General features: G+C 37.3%; 1 protein-coding gene across 6 annotated transcripts in view; it reads left to right on the top strand.

The window, feature by feature from the left end:
* SMC6 (structural maintenance of chromosomes 6) overlaps positions 1 to 13,948 on the top strand; it is a 40,033-nt gene extending 26,085 nt beyond the window's left edge. For 5 of the 6 annotated variants that reach the window (XM_058179042.1, XM_058179020.1, XM_058179069.1 and 2 more), the window contains exons 21-27: positions 580 to 717; positions 2,585 to 2,730; positions 3,475 to 3,600; positions 4,198 to 4,303; positions 10,965 to 11,117; positions 11,533 to 11,630; positions 13,216 to 13,948. In XM_058179042.1, the coding sequence (XP_058035025.1) occupies positions 580 to 717; positions 2,585 to 2,730; positions 3,475 to 3,600; positions 4,198 to 4,303; positions 10,965 to 11,117; positions 11,533 to 11,630; positions 13,216 to 13,342 (894 nt within the window). In that variant the 3' untranslated portion in view covers positions 13,343 to 13,948. The remainder of the gene's footprint in view (positions 1 to 579; positions 718 to 2,584; positions 2,731 to 3,474; positions 3,601 to 4,197; positions 4,304 to 10,964; positions 11,118 to 11,532; positions 11,631 to 13,215) is intronic. The other variant, XM_058179031.1, reaches the window with a different exon arrangement.
* The last annotated feature ends 6,096 nt before the right edge of the window (positions 13,949 to 20,044 follow it).

The following is a 20,044-nucleotide window of genomic DNA, read 5'->3' as shown; positions in this document are numbered from 1 at the left end:
GGTAACTCTGGGTGGTTTACAATATCAAAAAGATAAAATATTTCAAAACCTGTATACCATACGTACTAGATAATATAAAAGATAAATACTCAGCCCTAACTAAAATAGGGTAGATTGAGCAGAGGAAGAGGTGGGATCTATTATTAGTCTATTAACCACTTCCAATATGAATTCTCCCCCACCCCCCATGTGGAGCCCCAACCCAACCGGCAGAAGTAGGTTTTCAAGCTCTTATGGAAGGTCAGGAGGGTTGGAGCTGACCTCATTCTGGGGGACAAGATGTTCCAAAGAGCAGGAGCAACAGCAGAGAAGGCTCTTCTGCATCCTGCTCACCAGAGTACCTTGACCGATTAGGCCTGCAGCATGCCTCCTCTGTTGGCACAGGTAGGGCGGGCCAGTCCCATTGGGTTGGGATGGTCCTGCAAGTAGCCTGGACCCATGCCATGAAGGCCTTTAAAAGTGATTACAAGCACCTTGAATTGCACCCAGCAGCAAATTGGCAGCCAGTGCATTTGTATGCAGTGCATGTACATTTAATACATTAATTAACCTATGTTGGTATTGATTTCTTCCTAATAGGATGGATTACATCAGGCAGAGGATGAACTGGAGATAAGTAAAAACAATCTAAAACATTACGAAGAAAAAGAAAGGCTCCATTTAGTATCCATAAAAGCATTTAAACATAATGTAGCTACAAAAGAGAGAGAATTAGAGGTAATTTATTTTCTTTAGCATGATTGCAAAATTTCTTGGCAGTACAGTTGCCTACTAAATGATGGGGATGATAGGAATATTCTCTATTGTAATACGGTAACATAAAGAAAGGCACATTCCCTATTGCATATTGTAATATGTATCTTACATATTTCTGTGGAGTTGATTTTAATTAACATAGGCCTAACGGTCCTTGAGTTTTTTTAATACCTATATTTCTAGGATTTCCTCTCCAATATTTCCAATATCAAATATGGAAGGATTTCTCTAAATCTGGGCATAAAGATGGCTGTTAGCTATGGTGGCAGTGTGAGTAGCGGACTTCCTTATGCAGTGGATTGGCCTCTAGTGGACCACAGTAAGAACAGGCTGCTGAATTAGATGGGACAAGGATCTGATCCAGCAGGGCACTGCTTATGCTGTGTCCTTAAGAGCACGGGCAGTCTTTTCAGTGCTTTGCACTATTTTGCATTGGAGTGTTATTTATTTGTTTATAGATATGCTTTCCTACCCACCCACCCCAAAATTGCTTGTTAAAGAGGAAAGGACTGGTCTAACAAGTTATTTTTCATCAAGGGTTTGAAGCCGGTTTCCTGAAACAATTTTATAGTTTTTCTCTACAGCGGTTCCAGGAGCTTTCTTCCATTTGATAAGTCATTGGTTGCCCAATCTAGCATACCTTTTTCCCTCTTTGACAGAATTGCTATTTTGCAGGCTCTTTTGGTGGGATAACTAAAGAGGAACAATTTTAATTAAGTATAAATTGCATTGAGAAAGTCAGACTAATTTTCCATGAACAATAAAACACCATTGCTAATAACAATTACTAATTTAGTTTTCCAGCCCTAGGGGAAATCAGAATAATTATTTCTCTAGTTATTAGGTGCAGAAATAAACAGATAGAAACTCAGTATTCAAAGGCAATTAAATATATATTACCTGATGATGGAAGGAAGCTTGCAGGGGAAAAAGTGTAAAATTTTCAACAACTTCTAGCTTGCATTACCAAATATTTAAATACTACTATATATGGATGTTTAGGTTGAATATAACACACAAAGTTCTGAAGTGTTTCAGAGATACCGCATTGAAGCTAAATTGTATAATTTAGGACTTGTGCTGTGCTTCAGATCTGGAAGAAAATGATGCTTTGGATTATGTGGGGGTATGAACAGAGCACCTGTCTGTAACTAATTTTAATAACTTGGGACAAGTGATATGAGTAGCACCTTTTGCTTCAAACCCAAAGAATTGTATGTCTGTGGCTTTGTGTTTGTGTGAGTCTGTATGTGAATACTTTGAATACTCTAAACAATTGTTTATAAAAGGTTCAATATTTTAAGTAATTTGTTAAATATGTTACACTAAATGTTAAAATAATAAACTAGCAGCAGCATAATTTAAAATTCTAGAGCTGTATAAATAACCTGAAATAGGCTTTTTTGGTTTGACATGACAAAGCGTCCAGCAGTCTAGCCTTTATTAGCTAGGAAATCACAAGGGATGGTGAAATTTTATTTATATTTATGAGGAGCAGGTCAATAATTTTAATAAATATTATAATAAATAATCTGACCTATATTTTAGTTCCAGCTTTATGCTGCTGGATTCCTTCCCATTTCTTTTTGATTTTACAGAGGGCTAATATGCAGTCCATTGCTGTTCAGATTTTATTGCATCCAGCTTCTGTATATTTTCTTCATTTGCACCTATACTTGCTCTTAATTTTTTAAAAACCTTCTCATGTTCCCTTTATTTATTATACTCAATTTCACTTCACTTTATTATTTTTTCTACATTACTGCATTACTTTCATCCAAAAACGTAATGAAAATTGTCTTTTGCCATATTTTAACATATTTATTAGGAAATGATTGCAAAGGCTTCAAAGATCCATCCAGAGCGAATAGAAGTAACTAGGACTTATAAAAGTCTGGATACAGAAATGAATCGTTTGAGACAAAAAATAAATTCAGAAAGAGAACGTACTGGAGATAGAGAAGAAATAATAAGGTAAGTGTGTATGTGTGTGAGAGGGAGAGAATTTTGTACGTAAGGGTGAGTGAATATGTAGGAGACATCTGAACCCTAGATCAATGTTTTCTGGCTTAGTGACTAATCACAATTTAGCCTGCAAAAAGGGGTCAATTTTTTTTAAATTAGACATTCCGTTCCATAATTTTCTGACTGACCTAACTGGTGAATGCCTTCAAAATAAATGTTATTTCCAAATTAATTTATATTCTGAGAGGAACTTTAGTTCATATATCTGGAAAATATTTTTAGAAAATAAAATCATAAAACACTGAAAATGTTTATGGAGTTCTTTGATTCCAAGAATATCGTTACAGAAAATGCAATCACCAATTAATGAAGGAGAATTGGTTTTCTAAATCTGGAGCTATATCATCATTTTTACATATTGTCAAGTATTAAATACTGAAAATCAACAATTGGTGTTGATTTTCCAGTTTGGGCAACTTTGTGTTCCATGAAGCAATACTTCTTTTTCATTGTTGAAAATCATTATCATTGCGGGGGGGGGGTCCCCAAATTTTAGTTTGGGGCAATCATTTCTCTTCCTGGAATGACATTCCAAATTGTTCAGGGTAGCCTTCCAGGTATCTAGAAAAACTTCCTTAGAACATGAGTAGCTGGCTGCATCATGTTATAGGCATCTTTCTGTCACAGAATTTCTCTAGCTTACTTTGATATTGTTCTGAAACAAATGTTTATTTTTCTTTTTTAAATATGCAGACAACTTCAGGAAGCAAAAGAAAAATACCAGAGTTCAGAAAGCAAAAGCAAAAATTTGAAGAAATTCATTAAACTTTTGGATGAGATGATGGTTCAGAGACATAAAACGTATCTGCATTTTAGAAGGTAGGTATTATGTGTGTGTGATATTTTTAAAACTATTTAGTTTTAAACAAGGATCTAATAAGAGACAATGGCAGTTTGAACTTATTTAAATGTTTGTGACTTACATGTTTCATGACAACAAGGTGATACAGAACAACAATTATATTTTTGCATAATTGCATACATCTTAAAAGAATTGAAGTCAGTAGGCAAAAGGGATACAAGTACATTTATCTTAAAAAATAGTTCTGTTACTGAATTTTTATTTTTTGGTGCCACAGAAGTTTATAAAACTTCAATTTTAAAAAAAATACTAACTTTTTTTTTTTTTAGTAATTTTTAATCATATGCAAAAGGCCGAACAACAGGTATGTTCTTTAACTGATTCAGCCTGGTTTATGAGAACAGATTATTTAATTGTCTCTAGGATGGGGGTTTCTGTCCACTCTTGCCTTTGTTATGACAAATAAGGCAATGCACTAAGAAGGATAACTGGAGCTGACACATATAGACAGACCCCAAGTTTTCTGCTGGTGTCATTTCATATGTTATTTATATGTTTAATACATTTTCAATTTCTTTTATATCTTCATTTTTTTTAACGTTTTCATTTTGAAGGTTTCTTACTATGCGATGCAAATATTACTTCGACTCTTTGTTAAATCAGCGGTCGTATTCTGGAAAAATAGAGTTTGACCACAAGAATGAAAGACTTTCAATTACTGTAAGTCAGGTTTTCGGTTTACTTTTGTTTTTGTGGTAATTTTATTTTCTGCATTGTTTTGAATGAGTTGATCGTTGAATAAAGCGTTTCCTCCCCCCTACTCTTTGCCAGTTCAGTTTATACATTTACCAAAGATTGGCCTTAAAGTGAAATTGAAAATAATGGTTTCACTCCTCCACATAACCTGCATGCGAATGAGCTTCCATGTGAGCACTCTGTTGTACAAAATCATTCCCTTGCAGGAAACAGAGTATTTTTTTAATACCTCAGAGCAAACAGAAAATGATAAGCACTTTTTCCAAAGGCACAAATGCTCCCTAGGTCATTGCCTCAATTTAATAGTACTTTATTATCCAAAAAGCTAGAGCTGGCAGGGAAGGCAAAAACAAGCCTGTACTGTTGCCATGAAAACTGTCACTAGGAGTCAAGCTTGACTTGTGAAAAGCTTTATTTTTTCCCCCCACAAAAGAGCTGGCTCAATAATTCATTAAACTTCAGTCGAAGATATCTCATTTTTGTGTCTTAAATGTATGAAAATGCTAGAGATAGATTAGATTATGTCTCCAGATCGGGAACGCTTGTTATTAATTGAGGTCTGGTGAACAATATCCAGCCAGAAATGATTAAGCAACTTTTCATAACAAATCTGATTTTCCCCCCATATTCCCATTTTAATACACATTATATTTAATAATTCTCTGTCCCACTATTCTTGTCTTCTGCTTCCCAATTAATCCATAACAGCTTTATTTTGGAAAGAAAACTAGATTATAATAATGAAATACATGAGGGTATTTATAAGTGCATTTTTATTATACCTGACAAATTGCCTTTCAGCATGTGTAATTCTTTCTACATTAAAATCTTGCTTTGTACAGGTAGTTCTCAACATACAACCACAATTGAGCCCCACATTTCTGTTGTTAAGTGAGTTTTGCCCCATTTGACGATCTTTCGTGCCACAGTTGATAAATGAGTAACCCAGTTACTAAGTGAATCTGGCTTCTCCATTGACTTAGCTTGTGAGAAGGTCACAAAAGGTGATCACATGACCTTGGGACACAGCCACAATCAGTGAACCAGTTGCCAAGTACCTGAATTTTGATCACATGATCATGAGGATGCTGCAAAGGTTGTAACTGAAAAATGATCATACGTCAATTTTCAGTGCTGTTGTAACTTTGAACAGTCACTAAATGAACTGTTGAAAGTTGAGAACTACCTGTATAGTAATATATTACATTTTGTATATTTTATGTGACATAAACATTTGTACATATTAAAATAATTCTTGAATATTCATTCAGATTATATTATTTTTAATTTTAAACATTTCCCCCTTTTTTAATGGTTTGAGGCCTTAATAGATAAAAAAAAACCTGTTGCCAGTTACTGTGACAGAAATTAAGATATTTTACAAATATTACATCAAATACAGTGCTATCCATATACCGTATTTTTCAGAGTATAAGATGCATCGGAATATAAGACTTAGCTTAGTTTTTGGGGAGGAAAATAGCAATAATAATAATAATAATAATAATAATTTGCCTACCAGGTTTTCATCTGGCTAGCATCCATAGTCTGGTCAGCTTCAGTACATTAGTTTGCTGGTTTTAAGCTCACGCTCATGCTTTTTATCTCCTCCTTGAGATAAAAAAAAGCTTCTAAAGCACAGCTGAGAGTTAGAGGGAGCAGGGATTGGAACAGGCAAAGCGTGGAAGATCGCTTCACTCCCTAGCGCCTGGTTAGGGCTGAAAAAAAAGCTACGTTCGGAGTATAAGATGCATCCAAATTTTCAGCCTCTTTTAGGGCAGAAAAAGTGTGTCTTATACCCTGAAATTACAGTAAGTGTGATATTGTCATTAAGTATAATTTTTCCTGAACGATATGGAACAGTAAAGACTTTATGAGGAAATTTCACTACAAGGAAGTGAGAATGTTACATCTAATTTTGAACATGGCGGATCAGTTTGGTGTTTTGGGTTGATTTTTTTAATCGTCAAATTTTCTGTTTAGGCCACTTATATATATTGACAGTTTATTGATAGTTATTGGCAATCAGTAATGCCACATTAATGAATACATGGAATTAACTCCCAAAGAATAAATACGTTGGTGAAAGATTAACGCTTAGCTTCTCTTTCACCATTTCTACTGGCTTTCATAATAACAGTGGAATTAATGGACTTGACCCTCTCTGGCCAATTTCCAAGTTGAACAAACAGGGGAAGAAGCAGGTAACTGCTCTGTCCCACATTTATGAGTATAATACAGACTCTGGTTCTAGCCTGAAAAATGTTTTAGAGGTAACTCTATGAGGGAAAAAAAACCTGGGATTCAACTTTTCATAGTCCTGCAATTTTTGAAAACTTAATAGTCAATTTTATGTAATTGTAGAGACTATCACTTAGCTGAATTTCCTTGAAATTGCTTGTGATTTTTTATATATATATATAAATTAAAATTATTTTCATATCGGGGAGTTGTTATGACATTTGTCACCTCAAGATGTCCTCATAATTCTAAAAGATGGACCGCACTGAATATTTTGCAGAAAAACAATAAATGTATTCTGGCTGCTTTTTCTTAGCACAATATTTTATTGCTATTTAAGTTTAATTGTAAATACAGGGTGGTATGATTGCCTGTGTTTATAGTATTAGATGCTTTGGATGCAATTCATGAAGGATCGTGGTGATGAATATTTCACTCATTTCAATGGCTTGGAAGCAGTGGAATGATTTATTTGTTATATATTGTTTAGCAGATCTCATTGCACATGTTTCATAAAAGATTTTTAGTTTAAGAAACATTGGAATAATGTGTGGACACCTTGTTGAATATAAATATAATTTTCAATTTTAAAGCATGTAAATTACCTGTGTCGAAACAATGCATTCATTGTGGTGGTTCTTAGTTATTTGCAAGGTTCTAATGATTAAGGAAAGGATGAGCTGGATCTTTTTGAGCTGGATTTCTTAATTCCTTTTTATCCTGGGAGTAGATGGTTTACTTTCCTCTACTTACACTGACTGAAAAGATAAACTTATAGTGCTGCACTTTTACTTGGAAAAGTTTTTCTATTTGCGTGGTTCCAGTGATTGGCATAGGGTGAGATTTCTGAGCTGGATTTCCATGCACTGTATTCTTCAATTCCTTTTTGTCCTGGAAGTAGATGTTCACCTTCCTTTTTGTGTTCTACTTACACTGACTGAAAAGATAAACTTGTAGGCTGCACTTTTCCTTAGAAGTTCTTTTATGTTTTTCTTAGTTGTATTAAAAGTAGTCTTAAGGAAAGATAGTTATAAGAAAACAAACAAATAACTGAAAAGGAAGTCTAAAGTGCAAAGAAAGTCAGTAATCTGGCTATTTATCTGCATCTTTTCTATTTTGGTTCAGGTTTTTGAACAACAATCCTACATATTCTCAAACAAATTACTGTTCTTATAAACAAGATTGATCAACCCCTTTTCTTTGGTATACAGGTGAAACTCAAAAAATTAGAGTATCATGCAAAAATTCATTTATTTCAGTAATGCAACTTAAAAGGTGAAACTAATATATGAGATAGACTCATTACATGCAAAGCAAGATAGTTCACGCCTTGATTTGTCATAATTTTGATGATTATGGCTTACAGCTCATGAAAACCCCAAATTCACAATCTCAGAAAATTAGAATATTGTGAAAAGGTTCAATATTCTAGGCTCAAAGTGTCCCACTCTAATCAGCTAATTAAGCCATAACACCTGCAAAGGGTTCCTGAGCCTTTAAATGGTCTCCCAGTCTGGTTCAGTAGGAATCACAATCATGGGTAAGACTGCTGACCTGACAGTTGTGCAGAAAACCATCATTGATACCCTCCATAAGGAGGGAAAGCCTCAAAAGGTAATTGCAAAAGAAGTTGGATGTTCCCAAAGTGCTGTATCAAAGCACATTAATAGAAAGTCATGTGGAAGGGAAAAGTGTGGAAGAAAAAGGTGCACAAGCAGCAGGGACAACCGTAGCCTGGAAAGGATTGTCAGGAAAAGGCCATTCAAAAATGTTGGGGACTTTCACAAGGAGTGGACTGAGGTTGGAGTCAGTGCATCAAGAGCCACCACACAGACGGATCCTGGACATGGGCTTCAAATGTCGTATTCCTCTTGTCAAGCCGCTCGTGAACAACAAACAATGTCTTACCTAGGCTAAAGAAAAAAAGAACTGGTCTGCTGCTCAGTGGTCCAAAGTCCTCTTTTCTGATGAGAACAACTTTTGCATCTCATTTGGAAACCAAGGACCCAGAGTCTGGAGGAAGAATGGAGAGGCACACACTGCAAGATGCTTGAAGTCCAGTGTGAAGTTTCCACAGTCTGTGTTGATTTGGGGAGCCATGTCATCTGCTGGTGTTGGTCCACTGTGCTTCATTAAGTCCAGGGTCAACGCAGCCGTCTACCAGGAGATTTTGGAGCACTTCATGCTTCTTTCCGCAGATGAGCTATTGGGGATGCTGACTTCATTTTCCAGCAGGACTTGGCACCTGCCCACACTGTCAAAAGTACCAAAACCTGGGTCGATGCCCATGGGATTACTGTGCTTGATTGCCTAGCAAACTCGCCTGATCTGAACCTCATAGAGAATCTATGGGGCATTGCCAAGAGAAAGATGAGAGACATGAGACCGAACAATGCAGAAGAGCTGAAGGCCGCTATTGAAGCATCCTGGTCTTCCATAATACCTCAGCAGTGCCACAGGTTGATAGCATCCATGCCACGCCGCATTGAGGCAGTAATTGATGCAGAAAGGGCCCAAACCACGTACTGAGTACATATGCATGCTTATACTTTTCAGAGGTCCGATATTGCTCTATGTACAATCCATGTTTTATAGATTTCATGTAATATTCTAATTTTCTGAGATTGTGAATTTGGGGTTTTCATGAGCTGTCAGCCATAATCATCAAAATTATGACAAATCAAGGCATGAACTATCTCGCTTTGCATGCAATGAGTCTCTCTCATATATTAGTTTCACCTTTTAAGTTGCATTACTGAAATAAATGAACTTTTGCACGATATTTTAATTTTTTGAGTTTCACCTGTACATTTGCCTACCAGCAGCTGTCCATCCCAACCTTAAGACTTGGCATTCATCCAGCAGTGGAAAGGCAGCATCATGTGATCATTCATTGAAGAGTTCATTTCTGGAAAGTTCATCACCAGAAAAAAGACAAATTTCATTTTTGACTCTTAATTAAGAAGAGAGAATTACCCATTGTACAGAATTATACAGAATACAATATACAGAATACTGGACGTTAAAGTCGTGTAGTCAAACAGAAATATTTTGAGACTGAAAAGTTAACACTCAAAATGTTTTGCACAACTCTACCCTCTAAAGTTTCTCCTTTCAAATATAGAATAGTTTTCCACATGATTAACAGAGGTCCAGCAATTTTTGAAATGCATTTGCTACACAAAGAAACCACAGTTAGATTACAGTCTCTCAATTAAGGCATTTAGAATAATCTATACCAAAGAAAATTCGGCCCAAAGAAAACAGCAACGTGTTTGCTTAGGCTTGTGAGGAGAACACGAGCCCATTCAGAACATGTGAGGTTTGCAATTCAGGAATGACAGTTATTTTTTTTTAAAGAAGGCATTATTGTACCATTCATCTTGTAGCGGAATATTTGAGGATGTAAAATAATATATAAACAACTGCAAAACAGGTTAGATTGTATTTGGTTTTCCATTAAGATTATTTACCAGATGTACTAGTCAGGAGATGAAGCTTCCAGATGAATCATTCAAAGGTTGATGGTCAGTCGTGATCCAACTTTAGTACTTTCTTGAAGAATTTAAAATTGGCCAACAACAAAGAAAACAAATGTTTTCTGCTCCCAAACTGATGATGATCAATACATCATGTTGGCAATCAGAGTGAGAGTCTGTCAGTGAAATGTTAGGTTTCGTATTAATTTGTCATTATTGTCTCTTGGGGACAGTGAAGTTATTATCTCATACTGACAGGAAAAATATATATAGATACTCCTCAACTTATAACTGGTTGCTTGATGATTTTAATGATTCAAGATCTCAACTGACCTCCCCAGAACTACTTATGACTTGTGTTTGGAATTACAATGGCCTTACACACTCCCATCATGTAATTGCATTTTGGGTACTTTGGCAACCAGCTCACCTTTACAGGTGTTTGCAGCCTCCCATGGTTATGGGGTCATCCATCTGGGTTGGAGGTGGATTGCTCAGTAAATTTTGAAATGTCATTCTGGACTGCTTGAACGGGTTAATTATTGGCAATACTGCAGTGTGTTAATAGTGCTTCTGCCTTCTCCATTATTGCTCATTTGGTTGCCTTGCATAGCGGTGCTGGTGCTGGGATTGAAATAGATTCTTGGGACTTTCTGTTGTCTCATCCAGCCACTATTGCCCACCCACCCCACGCCCTCTACTTTAGCCCTAGCATTGCCAGTGCTGCCACCATCACTGAGGAGTGCTCTCTCAAGCTAGGTGCTGTGGCCAGCTGCCAACACCGCAAAGTCCAGAGCCCCGCCACCCTATGCAAGTATAAGCTGAATTTTTAATAATGCTTTGTTTCACCTGAAAATATATTTTTCTTGTATCTTATCACTTCAGTTCGGTTTTTTTTGTCCAAGGTACAGCCTGGAAATGGAAACAAGGCTTCTCTTGATGATATGAAATCACTCTCTGGAGGCGAACGTTCCTTTTCCACTTGTTGCTTCATCCTCTCGTTGTGGTCCATTGCTGAATCTCCTTTCAGATGCTTGGATGAATTTGATGTATTTATGGTATGATTGGCTGAATTGATGTACTGTAAAATATTAGATCATGAATGGGCTAATTTGGTGGGTAGCTTGGATTTTTTTTTCTGGTTTATTTGTTATGTGGGGTTTTTTTTGGATGTTTTTATTGTTTTAATGTTTTTTAAATTGTCTTATAATTTTAGGATTGTAAGCTTTCCGAGACTAGAAATTGAATGAATGAATGAATGAACTTACACTACTTTAGTTTTTAGAAGTCGTGCTCAGAGGAATCGGATTACCTAACCCTGAATTAAACAAAGTTGATGGAAAATAGCTGTTAGAAAAGAGAAAAAAAAGGTGGCATTGGAATTGGTCTGTAAGACAATAATGTACATTGAATTGTTTTGGAAATTTAAATGTTTTTTTTAATAACATTTGGCACAACTTCAATATCTTTTAGGACATGGTTAACAGGAGAATTGCAATGGACATGATGCTTAAGATGGCAGACTCCCAACGTTATCGGCAATTTATTTTGCTCACTCCTCAGAACATGAGGTATCTATTATACATTTTCTAGTCTCTATCCTTAAAGGCATTTCAATATTTTAAAAAAAGATTTCATATCATTTATCTATATTCTCAAATGTACATACTTTTATGGTTAATTTATATTGGGAGTTCTAGAAATATCCTGGATAAGAGGTAATATCAGCAATGAATGCTACATTTTGAAATCAAATATACTAAATTGAGGCTTTAGAAATATCTACAGTAAGATTTAATTAGGTTAAATAAATGCAAAAATCCCTTGCATGAAATTCCCAGTTTGTTACTAAGATTTCTATATGCTCTGAGGACCCGTATGACCACAGGATTGGACACTAACTTCAATAACCATTGTTTCAGGAGAACAGCTTTCTATTGCTTTTTTAAACAGAATACTTCTTTTGTTATTTAAGTAATTTATAATAAGTTATGCCTTTGTGATTTGATTTTTAAATGTTAATTTTTTCCTCTCTATAGGCTCATATCCTTTGTAGACAAGATTTTTCAATCCTGTACGGATTCAGATGTATTTGTTGGGCTGACAATAAGTAATTGGGTTCATTTTCCGCAGAAATGAGTGAGATCACTTAGAGCAGGGGTGTCAAACTCGTGTCATCACAGCAGCGTCACGTGACATATTGGGACTTTTCCCACTTCACTAAACCAGGCATGGGCGTGGCCAGGACATGACACATCCAACCCGCGGGCCGGGAGTTTGACAGCCCTGACTTAGAGGAGCTTTCCATGCAGTCTGAGATAGCAGCCCTCAGCAACCTTGAGCCTGTTTACTAACACCTGTGGGGAATGGTTGAACAGTTGACTTTAGGTTCTAACATGGCATTTAGCAGAAGTGCTGTTGCCATTGTTATATATCTGTGGGTAAAATGTTTAGTCAAAAGCTATTGCTATCAGATTTGTGACTAGTTTATAAATTAAAAAAAATAAAAATGAGCAATGGGAATGTGAATATCCTAGTATTCAGAGTAGCTTTGTGCAGTATTGAATCCCATGGATTTTAACATATAATCAGAAGATTTTGCAGATTACCTTCTTGCTCAAAGTCTGCAAGATTTACAAATGCAACTACAGCAACCTTGACAGATGCCATTTAATTAGTTCTTTAGTTCAGTTTTGCAGTAAAGAAGGGCTTGTCAATTCTGGAAGCAAATAGAAAACATTTAACCCTCTTTAATGACAAGAGGAAAGCTGCTGCATTGCAATTTCCACTCCTTCATTGTAGTCCTTTCTTCTGGAGTCTCTGAGAACAGGTCTCCCACCTCTCAGCTTCCACCCGATGGCCTTTCAGTTAGTTGAAGGCACCTAATGTATCACCCTTTAACCCAAGGACAGGTAAAGTTTTGGCAGCTTTAGAGTTTTGCTTACGATTGTGAAATTAAATGAACTAGCCTAAAAATAGTTCCAGTGTTTCTACGAACAGTATTTAAAATGCTTAAACGTTTTTGATAGATCATATTTATTGAGGCAAAAGATGAGTTGCTATTAACCAGGTGGGGTCCAAGCATGAAAGCATGCATGAAACAATCATTATTAATGGGTTGTTTTTTGTGTTGTTTTTTTTGCCTTTTGTATCTAGTTCTTTGCCTACAAGTACTCTTATCCGAATCCTTCGAATGGAAGACCCTGAGAGGGGACAAAAGACACTGAATTTCAGTCGTACAAATGAAGATGATGATGATGATGATGATGATGATGGAGAATGAGAATATTTCCTCTGTTGTTACTAACTTGTTTTGTAATATTGAAGACACACAAACTATGTTCACTGCTGGTAAAATCAGTGAAAGAGCCTTTTTCATTTTTGAAGTTTACTTGTGGCCTTTCTCCCTTTTATAGCAGGCCTTTAATGGTATCTAACACATTTCAATTTTATGCTCAGATTTTGTAAACCTTTTGGTGCTAGAATTGTAGCAGTTAATATGTTCTTTCTTTCTTCTCTGCTCCTGTGAATTACATTTACTGTATATTTCTTGCCAGAGTTTACTATTAATAATATATTTGATGAATGTGGGAAATGTTTCTTATTTTCTATTGTTCCCAAAAAAAGAGGTAAATATAAATGACAGAAGATGAATACATTTTATATAGTTTGCTTACCTGTTTTTACAATATTTTTGAATGTTATAATAGCAGGTGAAAAACTAAACCCTTTATCAGACGTCCTCTAACAACATTTCTGTCTAAATTTGTATTGTTTCCTTCATCATTACAATATACATTGTTAAACCACTTTATTGTTTGTAACTGTCTTTCAAATGCTTCTGTTATCCATTTAGTTCCTGTGGCAAATAAAACTTCAGTTGATGGTCGGATTTGCATATTGTGCTAAATCACTGTTTTTGAACAAACTATATTAGTGTATAAGGTAAAGGTTTCCTTCGCACATACGTGCTAGTCGTTGCCGACTCTAGGGGCCGCTGCTCATCTCTGTTTCAAAGCCAAAGAGCCAGCGCTGTCCGAAGACGTCTCTGTGGTCATGTGGCCGGCATGACTCAACACCAAAGGCGCACGGAACACTGTTACCTTCCCACCAAAGGTGGTCCCTATTTTTTCTACTTGCATTTTTACGTGCTTTCGAAACTGCTAGGTTGGCAGAAGCTGGGACAAGTAACGGGAGCTCACCCCGTTACACGGCAGCACTAGGGATTTGAACCGCTGAGCTGCTGACCTTTCGATCGACAAGCTCAATGTCCTAGCCCCTGAGCTCCCTTATATTAGTGTATAGGGAATGCTAAACCAGGACTAGGCCCTATGTAAGCCTACCAGCACTGATAAAGTATAAATCCCAGCATTCCTCCTCACTGGCTGTGCTGATATTAGCTGTAGGCAGATGTCGTTAGTATCACCTGGAGTAAACCACTGTGATCTAGTATCATATGCAGGTGGTTGCATGAATGTTACATTAATATGGAAACTACCTGGAATTATGAAGATGGAAGGGGTTTGGTTGTTTACCAAAGTATGAGTAGCCCTTGGCTCCAAAAGTTCTTTTTTAAAAAGGCAATGACAGTTGTTGTTTTAACTGAGGAAAAAGAATAAAACGTTTTGTTTCTCATCCAAGAAAATGAAGTTTTGGATGAGAAAGGAAACATTTTGTTCTTCTTCCTCAAGGAAAAAACAGTCCAGTGGCCTTTTTTTTAATAGCACTTAGATTTATATACCGCTTCATAGTGCTTCACAGCTCGCTCTAAGCGGTTTGCAGAGTATTTTTGTTTGCAGAGCTTGCTGATATTGCCTCCAACAATCTGGCTCCTCATTTTACCAACCTCAGAAGGATGGAAGGCTGAGTCAACTTTGAGTGGTGACGATCAAACTGGGAGTGAGCAGTGAGTTTGCCTGCAATACTGCATTCTAGCCACTGGGCCACCATGGCTCCTTTAAAAAGCACTTTTGAGGCAACTGACCTGGATGAAGAATCTCCACAGACAGGTTTACATCCATTCATTTAGCAACTGTTCAAAGTTACGGTAGCACTGAAAAAAAAAACTGGAACGTAGAATCAGGCCTCAAAATTCCAGCCACTGCAGTACCCCCGTGGTCATGTGATTGTGATCTGGGTACTTGTGTGTCCCACTCATGATTACAATGTCATGGGGAGCCGTGGTCAACTTGCAACCTTTCCTTCTGGCTTCCCACAAGCAAACTCCGTGGGAAAGTTGGGAGGGAACATCTTAAATCATTCTAGTAAACCCCTGAATTTATGCCGACTGACCCTGGTTTTCCCTCAGCCTCCCACAATGTCAGCCCTCCTGGCTAAACCAGACGGGAAACATGACAAAATGAGCTAAATCTACTTGCATGTCTAAAGGTGCAAACTTCCTGCCACCACTTTTAACTGATCAACTGGGGCAGACAAAGTTCCTTAGTTTCTTTTTCTGACTGTTAAGCTACTTTAGGCTCTTCCCTCTTTTCGGGTCGTTCTCTAGGGTCTAGGCATCTTTCGTCATCCTCCAAAGTCATTCACGATACCATTACAATGTGCACCAGCCCGCCCTCAGCCTCCTGTGACCGAGCCATGACCTGCACTGGTCCTCCCAAGTATTTTTCATTCTGGCTAGTGAAACCTGGAATTAGAAACCTCAGAAATAATGGTTTGTGATGGTTTCTGCTGGCCTTGGGAAGCAGTTAGTCTTCTTGAAAAATATGATCTTGATCGTAATCAGCAAATGACGTACATTTTTGAACACTAGGTATGATTTGAGAAAGGGGAATTATGTTCAAACCCAGATAGTCTTAAATCCAGCAATTTTAGTTTCACTCCAGCCTAAATTAAAGGCTAGTTTATAAAATGAAAAACCCACAAGCAAACATGGGTGTGCAAGTGTTAGTGTTTTTACTTTTACCAGCCCCAGCCAGCAGTACCAATGTTGAGAGATGGGATAGCTTGTTCAAAATTGGGATAAAAACATTGGGACACCAGGTCATCCATCCTTACAGATTACTCTTAATAGATAATTCATGCTGAGAAAGGGAGGGGAGGAAACGTAATCTTCTATAGCTATTGTTCTCTTGCAGGTTGTTCTCGACTTACGACTGTAACAGAGCTTTGAATTATGGTTGTAATTGTGCTGGTCATTAAATAGATCACCATGTGACGGAGCCTGATTTTATGACCTTTTTGTGGTGGCCATAAATTGTGGTCATGTGACTGGGATGGAGCAAATGACTGTAAATGTGGGCCAGATGCTTCTCTTTGGTTGCTAAGGACCCCAAATGTGATCACATGACCTGCGGGTTAGGTCGGCTGAATCCAAGTCTTAAGTAGCTCTAGGGAGGCCCATTCGGGTGAAATGTAAAATGTGTTACTATCGGTTCTGGGGGTGTGGCTTGGTGGGGGGTAATGTGACTGGGTGGACGTGGCCAACTTTTTTTTTACTTTTAAAAGCATTTTTTGTACAATCTCTTCAACTGAAGAGGTTGTAAAAAATGCTTTTAAAAGCTTCTGATGATCAGGCAACTCAGCTGGGATTGCCAGAGGAGCCTTTTAAAAGCATTTTTTTACATTTTTTCGGCCAAAGAGGTAGAAAAAATGCTTTTAAAGCAGGGGTCTCCAACCTTGGCACTTTGAGCCTGGAGGACTTGAACTCCCGAATTCCCCAACCAGCAAAGAAAAAATGCCTTTAAAGGGTTCTGATGATCCCAGCTGAGTTGTGTGACCATCAGAGGCTTTTTTTTTTACTTTTAAAAGCATTTTTTCGGCCGAAGAAAAAATGCTTTTAAAAGTAAAAAAAAAATGATGATCACGCAGCTCAGCTGGGCATGGGGGGGGGGGGCAGGGATTTTTGCTACCGGTTCTCCGAACCATTCACCGCCATTGCTACCGGATTGAGTGATCCGGTCCGAACCGGGAGCATTTCACCCCTGGGCCCATTGTAACTCCAAATGGATGCTAAGCAATCTGTCATAAGTCGAAGACTACCAATACAACATTCTGTTGAGATGCCAAAGGACATTCAATTTTTTTCAGTAGAGGCTGCAATTCACAATCGGGACTTCCATAATGGCCTTTGATGTGAATGGCACATGATTTGAACGTTCTTTCATTTTCAACTATTTGATAAGTTGATATGTAATGGGACAACTTGGCACAGCCAACTCGCTACAGGACAACGCACCATGGCCAACTTGCCATGGGACAACTCGCCATAGGACAATTTAACAATTCAATTTAATTATTTAAAATAAATAAAAAATTATTTACATTTTTGTGATTCACATTTCCTTCTGTCCCTCCTTTGGCATCTTTTCTTTAATGATTCTCTTCCACCATTTCTTTGCTATTAATATAACATTTGTCCCACTTTGAATTGGCCATGGCGAGTTGTCCTGTGGCAAGTTGGCCATGGCAAGTTGATCGGAGTAGAGGTCATTCTGGATTTAGCTCCATGGGTTTCTGCAGACCTTGGGGGGGGTCAGGTGATTGCCATTTGCAACCTTTGCCAGGTGGTTTCCAAAAAGCAAAGACAATGGGAGAAGCCGGATTTGCTTAATGACTGTGTGATTCACTTAATGATTAACTTAACAACATAGCATAAAAAGGTCTGACTTACTTAGCAATTACTTGCTTAGCAACAGGAATGCTAATCCCAATTGCCATCACAAATCAAGGATTACCTATATACTGAAGGTTCTCTTAGGCACGCCTGCTTGAATCTGACTTCCAATTCTAATTTTATCTCCACTGCATTTTAAATATTCCTTTAATATTTAAAACCATATTATTATTATTATTATTATTATTATTATTATTATTATTATTATTATTATTATTATTATTATTATTATTATTATTATTTACCTTTAGTGAGCTCTCTTCGGTGCTCTGGATTTGCATGGATAATCTTGAGATAAAGCAGCCAAATTTGTCTCCTCTCCTCTTCTGTTATGTGCTTTGAATACATTGTAAAAGTGGAGAGTGATAATTCTATCAAAAGAGCAATACAGTGAAAATAATATAATCTCCGTTCCTTCTGGTGATAGCTCTGAATAGCTTCCTCTGCCCCTTGGGAAGGGTGGGAAGTGAAATAGTATCAGTTGGCCCCGCCAATAAATTAACCTGAAGCCACCTATTATTGGTAGTTATTTTTTTACTCCAGGGACGGAGTGGGAGTGGGAGGTTCATCAGTGAGCCATTAAGTTCACTTTTATCAATTATCGTGCCATGTTTTTATAAGGAGTGTGTGTAGAATTTAAAGTGTCATATTTTATTTACCAATTTTGGAATATTAGCGGAAGTACTGAATTTCGTCCAGTAGTTTTAGGCTGGATGAGAATCCATATTCTAAAAATGAATCCAGACAAGAGATAAATACAGTTAAGAAAACTAATAATACTGGATTAGATTTCTGCCTGTTCTGTAGGGAGTTACAGGTGATCTAAAAGACAAGATTTGCAGTTAGGAAACAAGTTTCAATCCAGATTTGCGGTTTCACAAAAGTGGTTTGAACTGCTTCTGAAGAATTCCATCTGACCTAAACTTCACCCTTTCCTAGAGAATCCAGACTTGTTCTCATCACTTATCTTCTCCAGGTTAGATTATCACCATATATACCAGGGGTCTCCAACCTTAGTAACTTTAAGGCTTGTGGACTTCAACTCCCAGAGTTCCTCAGCCAGCTTTGCTGATATATACGATGGGAAGTATCCTTTAGATGCTCAGGTCATTTAAACTCAGCCTTCCATCCTTTATAAGGTAAATAAAATGAGGACCCAGATTGTTGTGGGGGCAATACAAGTTGACTTTGTATATAATATACAAATGGATGAGAGTATTGCCTTACACAATGTAAGCCGCCCTGAGTCTTCGGAGAAGGGCGGGATATAAATTCAAATTAAAAAACAACAACTGGTCTAGCTTTTGGCTTTATGAGTTCAAATGAGAGCGATCTATCAAGGGGCCCTCCAATATCACCTGGAGGTGTCAGGACTTGAACCCTCCAGGGTCTTTGAACCAAGTGCTTTGGACTTCATAGGAAGCCACTGAACCACTTTAATATGTCTCGCCCCACTTGACCTTCCCTTCTTTGGCCTGATATTTACGACAATCCATTCACCTGCATTGTAACATGAGTTTCCAGGAGGTGCTTTTCAACTAGATGTTCTTAGCCTACACTCCCACGCTTTTGTGGAAACAGCTCATACATTAAGAGACAAAGCTAGGTGGATACTACAACTACAGCTTTTCTACTCAGCTTCTCTTATTAAGACAACAGTGATAACAGAAAATCCATTAAAAGCCATATTAAGGAAAGTAGCTTTGCATTCTTTGCCAATGTTCTCCTTTGCTCCATTTCCAAGATTTTGCTAAAGCTTATCTTGGAAAAACAACCTGGGAATCCACTGCGAGCTCTTACAATATATTTTTCTCAGAAAAGAACACCTTTCAAACAATAGTAATTACAGGATCAACAGTTCAGCTGAATTGGTGTGTTTGGGGTTGTATGTTTTTTTTTTAGATTTAATGTTTTTTATATGCCTTCCGGCTTTGGAAATGACTCATCTGATTTTATGAGGGTTGTAAAAAAAATTAATAATCTGGTTGCCGTAGTCCTCCTTCTGGGATCAAATACCTTTCAACTCACGGCTTCAAATGCCCTCTTTAGAAACTATTCTAGAAATTAAAACTAGAACTGTACAACCTTTTCCTGGAGCTCAAGTGTTTTGACGTTCCTGGAATGTGTGATACAAGAACGAGACCCAGAGAATCGACTAATTTTCATGATAGTTTCTAGGAATTATGAAAGGCTGATGTTAGCCCTTTGCAGTAGACCAGACTAGAAAACCAAAGTTATGAATGCTAAAACTATTTTTATTATATGGTTACAGTAACAGAATCTTGTATGTCTGAATACACTTCCCCCCTCCCTCTCTTTTTCTTGGTGATAACTAGGGAGGGTCAAGCCTGA

The sequence above is a fragment of the Ahaetulla prasina genome, chromosome 1 (genome assembly GCF_028640845.1).
Source record: "Ahaetulla prasina isolate Xishuangbanna chromosome 1, ASM2864084v1, whole genome shotgun sequence".
NCBI classification, from domain to species: Eukaryota; Metazoa; Chordata; class Lepidosauria; order Squamata; family Colubridae; genus Ahaetulla; species Ahaetulla prasina.
Note: the sequence above shows the minus strand (reverse complement) of the source record. Positions and strands in the feature narration are given on the sequence as shown.